Source organism: Atta cephalotes (genome assembly GCF_000143395.1).
Source record: "Atta cephalotes unplaced genomic scaffold scaffold00002, whole genome shotgun sequence".
In the NCBI taxonomy this organism is placed as follows: Eukaryota; Metazoa; Arthropoda; class Insecta; order Hymenoptera; family Formicidae; genus Atta; species Atta cephalotes.
Window position 1 is genome coordinate 4,822,403 of NW_012130066.1, and position 8,397 is coordinate 4,830,799.

The 8,397-nt window shown below is 32.3% G+C and overlaps 1 protein-coding gene across 1 annotated transcript in view; it reads left to right on the forward strand.

Moving 5' to 3' along the window:
• Nucleotides 1–1,628, forward strand: part of LOC105620724 (zinc finger protein ZPR1) — a 2,460-nt gene extending 832 nt beyond the window's left edge. Inside the window, exons 2-3 of the mRNA XM_012202219.1 lie at nt 187–859; nt 1,093–1,628. Coding sequence (XP_012057609.1) covers nt 187–859; nt 1,093–1,628 — 1,209 coding nt within the window. The remainder of the gene's footprint in view (nt 1–186; nt 860–1,092) is intronic.
• Nucleotides 1,629–8,397: the final 6,769 nt, after the last annotated feature.

The following is an 8,397-nucleotide window of genomic DNA, read 5'->3' on the forward strand; positions in this document are numbered from 1 at the left end:
TATATATATATATAGTAGTAAGTAAGTAAGTAATATATATATATACTTAGTTAGTTAGTTAGTTAGTTATAGTTAGTTGGTTGTTACTATACTATAATATATATATATATATATATATATATATATATATATATATCTAGTTTTAGAATGCATGTTCTCTAAATGACCTTTATTTATTTTTATAAGGGGATTACCCGGCTGTTGTTGACAAAAATCCCACATTACAAAGATGTGGTGCTTATGTCCTTTGAGTGCGAGCACTGTGGCTATCAGAATAACGAGATACAAAGTGGAGGAAAGATAACAGAGAAGGGAATCAAAATAACACTACAAGTAGTAACATCGCAAGATTTGAATCGCCAAATAGTTAAATCTGACTATACTAGCATTCATATACCCCACTTGGATTTTGAAATTCCTTCTCAATCTCAAAAAGGAGAAATCACGACTGTGGAAGGGATAATTGACAGGAGCATTAGAGCACTGGAACAAGATCAGCCCAGACGTAGAGAAGAATTTCCAGACACTGCTGTCGAGATAGATCTGTTTATTAGCAAATTACATGCTCTGAAGATATTAGATGAGCCATTTACTATTATTTTTCAAGATATTTCAGGAAATAGTCATATAGAGAATCCAAAAGCGCCAATCAAAGATAGTCAGTGTACGATAACACATTTCAAAAGAACGAAAGAACAGAATCACATATTAGGAATTTATCCCGACAATGAAGATGTTTTGCTCAAACCTATACAGGAAGGAGAGTATCCTTTGGAACAACTCGAGGGTGAAGTGCTATCGTTTCCTACCAATTGTCCAGACTGCAACAGTCCTTGTGAAACAAATATGAAATTAACAAGTATCCTTTAATCATATCATATTAAATTTTTATTAAATATTAGGAATAATATTAGGGTAACAAAGCCGAAAGAGTTAAAAAATAAATCTCAATACATACATTAAAAAAATATTTTATGATTATTATTAGCTAATAAAATATTTTATGATTATTGTTAGTCGGAAATGTTTGTTTATTGCAAAAATTAATTATATAAATATTACACATCAATTTTTCCTTAATATAATATTAAGATATACCACATTTCAAAGAGGTTGTTATAATGGCTACACTATGCGAATCTTGTGGTCATAGGACTAATGAGGTGAAGAGCGGCAGTGGGATCGAACCTCAAGGAGTCAGAATCGAAGTGACAATAACAGGCAAAGAAGATTTCAGTCGCGATCTACTGAAATCCGAAACTTGTGACATGGAAATACCCGAACTCGAGTTAGAAGTCGGTCCAACCATTTTGGGCGGTCGATTCACGACCGTCGAAGGGATCATAGTAGCGATGAAAGAACAGTTGTCTTCATCTACGGCTTTCACTGGAGATAGTACCGATCCAGAAATTGTGAACAGAATGAACATGTTTATCGCACAATTGGAAGAAGTTTTAGATGGTCAAAGAAAAGTGACTTTAATTTTAGATGATCCGGCCGGAAATAGTTACGTACAAAATCTTTCTGGTGATGGACCTGACGATAGATTAAAGATCACGAAATATGATAGAAATTTTGAACAGAATGAAGTGCTTGGTCTCAACGATATAAAAGTCGAAAATTATTAGATGTCTACTAAAAGAGAAACAAATATTGTTACAGTACAAATGGCTTATGTAAACATAGCTAGATAACTAAAATGTTTTTGTAACAATTTTATTTTAAAACAACTTGTATCTTGTAAATATAAATTTTATATTACTTTCAACACACAAATCCATTCTAATTATCCTCTATTTTTAATAGGTTTTTAATCTTCACCTGCGTGTCTAGAAAAGAAAATTTGTTACTTAAAAAATTTTCTTACATAATTCATATAAGGCAGCATAGTTACAAATATTAAATATCCATTATAGAAAACGCATAGCATACACAATTGGTACTGCATCAAGTTTTTTCAACGCAGGCAATCTCCTTATAACTTGCGCGCGCCACGATTCTGCATCCATATTCTCACATATAGGATTGTTAATGAATTTCAAATCTTGAAGATTAGGTATCTCTTGCAGGCGATTAAATTCCGCCCAATCTTTCACCAGATTATTGCCCATATATAAAACTTTGAGCACTTTGAAAGCATTAACACCTTTGATCTTTTCAATCAAATTATAAGATATCCATAATTCTTCCAAGTGATCTCCAACTGCTTCCAATCCTGAGAACGTTTTGATATTGTTTCTACTCAGAGATAAGATCTTCAGATATTTCAACGAATTAATACCGCTAATCTTTTCTATTACATTTGTCGATAAAGACAATTTCCTATGAGAATATTTGAAAGAAATAATTTAATGAATGCACGATCTGTACAAATATTTATTGTTTATTCATTAGAAAAAAACGAACTCAATGTTACTTAATACCGCCAAACTGTTATCCATTCTCTCGATTGGAGGCCACTGGAAAGATAAAATTATATCCTTTTGTTCACTCGCGACCAATCCTGTTTTCTCTTCCCATCTTTGAATAGCTTCTCTGCATGTTGTCGCTTTAGCCTATATAATTTTAGATTTTATTTCTAAGGAGAGAGAGAAACATAATTATTTAATTCTTTAAAATCTATTAAACTCTACCATAATTTTAAATCACTTCAATAATTTCACAATATAATCTTAACTTTTTAATAAGATTAATGTATCGTTGAATCTATAAGTGTCAATAAACATATCGGCAAATTCTCAGAAGTTGATGTCAGATGTAGAATAATTTTCTAATATACAGAGTGCTGTATTTTAACTTTGCGAAATACAATATCTCGAAAAGAGGAAAAATGTTTCAGACAAAAGATTTTATTTGTCCCCCTTTAGATCATACAACTTTTGTCTAAAACATTTCTTGGTATTTTTTATTCTTTTCAAGATATTTTGATACGAAAATTAAAACGAGATACCCTTGTATATATTAAATATATATAGGGAGTCCGAAAACTTTCGTATTTCTATCGAATCAATTATATTCCAACATTAATTATGCGTAAAAATTAATTATTGCGACTAAAAATTAACTTGTTACAATTAGAGTTTCTAAAAAAGTAATTTTTCAGTTACTTTTCAGTTACATTTCTGTTATCATAACAGCATTGTTTCTCAACATCGATATCATTAGAGTATCAAAGAAAAAAATTTACGTTTACAATTTACTGACCAATCAAAAAATACTTCGAAGCATTTGTAGCATCAAGTGACCAATAGCTTTAATCAGTATTTTAACCAATCACATTAAATTGACAAATAAGTTTAAAATATAAAGTAACTGTTAGTAAATTAGTTATCAGTTATTGGAAGAAATGTAACTAAGCTAAGTTACAGATGGAAAAAAGGAATTAAGTTACAATTACTGAAAAAAAAAACCTGTAACTTAGTTACAACAGTAACTACTTACTTCCCAACCCTGGTAATATACAAATAGATTTCCGATACAGAAAGAGAAACAAAAGAGAGATGTTACAATTAAAAAAAATTACATTTTTTAAATTTGCCGCGCATATGAATATTTTCGTTGCCGTTGACGTCCATCTTGGCTGCGTTTCATTTAACGCTCACAATGCTCATGGAATCATTTCATCTTTGTTTATCAAATGTTAAACAAAGACAAACTATAATATGCTCGCGAGCGTTAAGTGGAACGCAGCCTTTAAAAATGTTTTTATGCCATACTACGCCATCTACAAATACAAAATGGACAAAGTTCAAAAGAGAAGTAAAGTTGCTGCTGTTAAGAAATTGCAAGGGAAGTACAATGAACACCTTATATTATTATAATCAATTAAAATTGATAGAACGCGATGAATTAGCAGATCATCGAATTGTCCACAGTTCGAATCCGATCCGGCCAATGGCCATCGTGAACGTGCGCCTTGCCATACGTTGCGTCGGCCCGTTGACCCGCGGAGTTGTTCGCGAAACACATTGATACGCGCGGCTGACCAGAAGTCTGAACTCGCGAATGTGAGCCCAATTCGATTTTGTGCGTGCATCACTGATAAAATTGGATAAAATAGGATAAAATGCCGAAGAGAAAGAACAAGGTACGTCTATCCCGATAATTCCTCGTCATCATCATCGTCATCGCCACACTCGTTTATCGTACGCGCGCGGAACGCTCGTCCTATCCGGTGGACGGAGAATCGTACTATGATAGTGGAAGTGGTGATGGTGCGCAAGACGGAGAAGAGGATAGGAAGAAAGGGAAAGAAAGAGGAAAAGGTTTCATTAGGCGTGCGAGGAAGAGTGAGATAAATCGACTCGACGAGGAAAAGAGAGTAGCGTGGCGGGCGCGGTACAGGGAGAGGAATTGGGGGAACAACCCCGACAGGCGGATCTCCTTAGCCACCCGAGAGGAGGATTGAGGAGGATGTAGCGTGACTCCGGTTTCTTGACCCGATCCCGATTCCAAGTTGCTCGCGCGCTCGTACGCGCAAGCGTGCGAGACCGCCTTCTCTGTTCCGTACGATAATCCGTTCTGTGCCCGTTCGGCTCTTCTCGCCACCGACCGGGATTAATCGCGCGCGCGTTGCGCGATAGGTCCGTGTTCGGGTTTTCGGTTCACTTCTTGCCGACGCGTACGTCGCCGACGGCTACGACGACGACGAAGACAACGACGAAGACGTGTGCTACTGCTGCTCAATCGGCCGCGCGCCCAGGACGAGCGCAATGGTATTAATATTCTTTGTATCTCGCCCGTGCGTTCTCAACGACGCTCTCCCGCTGTCACGTTCTCTCCTTCCTCTTTCCCTCTGCGTTTAACGTTCGCAAGTGCGAAAGTCCCCGAGAATCCTAATGCGACGTTCCCCACGTACCACTACCGGCTACTCACTCCGCTTCTGTTCCAGGAGACGGCGAAGAGCGGCAAGGAGAAGACGAAGAACGGCAAGGACATCGACACCGTTGACGAGGTGAGGTTATATTGTCCCTCTCTCTCTCCCTCGGTCTCTCCTTTCGTCACTCGCTGCGAGTCTACTCCTGTCATCGCGGGTTATCACCGTCTATGAATCGCCGCGTGCGATTTTCCACGATACACGTTGCAACGCGTCCTGTTTCAACAAATGTTTCAAACACACTCCGGTGTGATTCCATGATGACGATGACAGGTTGGCCGCATGGCTAACCCGACATCTTGCATCTCTTTTACTTGCTTTTTGTCCGCTATCACGATATGAGAATCTTCTGTGCACAAGCATCGGGTGAATATTTAAATTGTGTGTAGCGATCATGTGATCTTTTTCCCCAAATATGAAAATGTGAAAAATGAAAAATTTCTTCATTTCTTCTAATGGTAAAAATTTTTACTTTTTACATTTCCATATTAGGAAAAAAGTGTTATATGATTGTTATCCAGGATATATACTTGCGAATTTAAAGAAATTTATTATAAAGCAGGTCATTGAAAAAAGATATTTTAAGTTATCTTCAATGATAGCTGATATAGTTATCTTTGTACTACATTGATTGTCAATGCTACATAATGTAGTCTTGAAGAAATAACAGTATAATTTTGTTTGTCACGCTGATAAGTTTTTCGATTCACGTGACACGTACAGTTGCACTATTTATATAATTTAATATGATTTTTAGTTTCTACAACCAACTATTGATTGTGAAAGTATATTTATATAATCAATATTAATAGTATGCTATTATGTTATAGATAACATCCTTCAAAGAAATGATAATTTGTGTCTAGAATGACGATGGGAATGCAGGAAGTAAAAGAAAAAAACATTTTATGATCAGAATTTATTTTCTTTCATATGTACTTTATAAATACTAAATGTAATTCACAAAAAAATATTAAGATTAAAATAGACGTAAAACACAACTTTTTATATGGATTAAATATCATGTATGATTTAACAACTACGATAATATCCGTAATACATAGTTTATTTTTAGTTACATACTTAATTTCTTTCACGAGAATATAATTTTTCTTATAATTAAATTTTTAGCAAATTTAATATATAATAGAATCTTTTTCAGGTTCACAGTTGAATATTGATAACAAAAGTACTGTATTCTTAATATCATTTTATTAATTGTATTTATTGTGATACTACATATTCCCCAAATGAATATCTTTTGCCAATCAGATATATTCAATTATAAAAGAATGATCTTGATATTCATCAAAGAACAATTAAGAGTGTCTGTTGGCTTAATCTATCCAATTTGTTTATGTACTAAAGATTTTTTTATGAATCTTTATTTTTTTAAACAACGGCTAGAACTCTCACTAATTATTTTTTTATGTATATTTAAATGATTGAATGTGTCTGACTGGCAAGAGGATGATAAAGAATATCAAAATTATTTAATAGCAATCGAATATTTTTGCAATAGTCATTTTCCTTTTGTTTTTGATAATTTCTTAGCATCGAGCGATAAATATATTTTACAGTGGCTATAGCTAGAAATTGTGTTCGCAGTGAGGCGCTCGTAATTGATCAATAAGCAATCTAATCGTGAACATTTATTCATCGAGTCAGATAACGAAAGTTATTGTATCAGGGTTGAAACAATTTCGAGCTAGATGGCGCTCTCCGCGACATTTTAGACTCTTGTCTAAACTAAGGATAGGCAATGTTGACATCCAAATGATCAATTTAAAAAAATCATTTTTTTAATAATATATCGGAAACATTAATGATAATCGATAACTCGTAATTTCTATTTTTATAGCTATTTTGATATTTGTAACATTAATAGGTGTTCATGGTTCTTCGAAGCAGTAGTTCCCGTACGATCACAGAAATGAATATTTGTAAAATTAAACTTCGGAATTAAATTTGGATAGACTTAATTAGTGATTGATTCAATCAATTTGCAGCAAAATTTCGAATTATATAATTCATTATTCTCAATTTAACTTTTTTTTCATATTAAAATTTATTCATGTTAAACTACATAGAATTAATAATTCTATTAATTTTATCCAAATTAATAATTTTACTATTAATAAAATAGTATAAATATCTTTCTCTCTCTTCAGTTAATTAACTATCCATTATATTAATCAAAGTTTTACCGAAGTTACACTAAGGGCCTGTTGTTCTATCTTCGAATGAGCTATATGGTAATTTATCTAATCAAAAAAAAAAGAGAGAACGAGAATGAAAACAAGAGAATAAATTAAATTCTTTTCTAAGTTCTATTTAGCTATAATAAATGAGAACAAGTATCAAAGAATTAAGTGTAAAAATTAGGAACGAGAAATTAATTTTGACGTAGTGATATAATACTAATCAAATAATTTTACACATTTTCCAGCAAAGTCTAATCTATTTTTTAAGAAAAAATGTCGAATATTAAATAATCTACTTCAGAAATATCTATTTCAGATATTTCTATTCATAATGAATATCATATAATATTACAAAAAAATATAATTATTTATATCTATTAATATAAATAGGCAGCGTTAGTAAAAATACTAAAAATACTAGCGATTAGATATTATTTTCTCAGGGAAGATACTATTAATCTGTTTAATGAGACATAGGGAGGAGGAGATATATTTCTTTTGGTGCGATAATATACAATATTTTGTATATTATTATCTAATACACTTAACTCTATTTTAACTCTGTTTTAGCATTTTATGTTTTATCGATTAAAAATGCAGTTTTGAATATATTAACAAGATATAAAATTTAAATATATATACAAATAATTTTTTTAATAATAACAAGGTATATGTATATATTGAGTTTTTAGACTAATTAATTCATTTGTAAAAAAATATCGTCAAAATATGCTATAAAAATATCATTTAAAAAATTGTTTTTGGAATATATTTTCCGCAGTGAACATTTTGATTTTTTTTTTTTATAAACTCATCGTTCGGTATTAGCAATATGATGCAAATTTTTTATGCAGAATAATAACATTTCGGAATTAAATGCGCTCTTCCTCTATGAAAATTCAGTTACACAGGAAACCGTTTTGCATAATTCGTTTGTATTCTGATTAACATTAAGTTCATCTTCGATCGTGTATGAATTTTACATTTCGTATCTCGTCGATATAGGATCGATATCACATGTTAATTTTGCACGTAACGATAACGTGACGTTACGTAAATGTTTATTTGCATCATTAACATACATGATTTCGTCTCGTTCATTCTGTCAAATATGAAGATCGAGCGAACTGCGTTCTTTTTATTCTATTTTTACGTTATTTGGATCATATCATTATTTATTTACCAAAATAAAAACATGATTTATCACAGATTATTCGCCAATAAGTAAATAATTCTGAAGAAATCAACAAAGATTTTCATAAATTTTACAGAATCATTCCGATTCTATATGATCGATCTGATTTACTAATTTTTCCT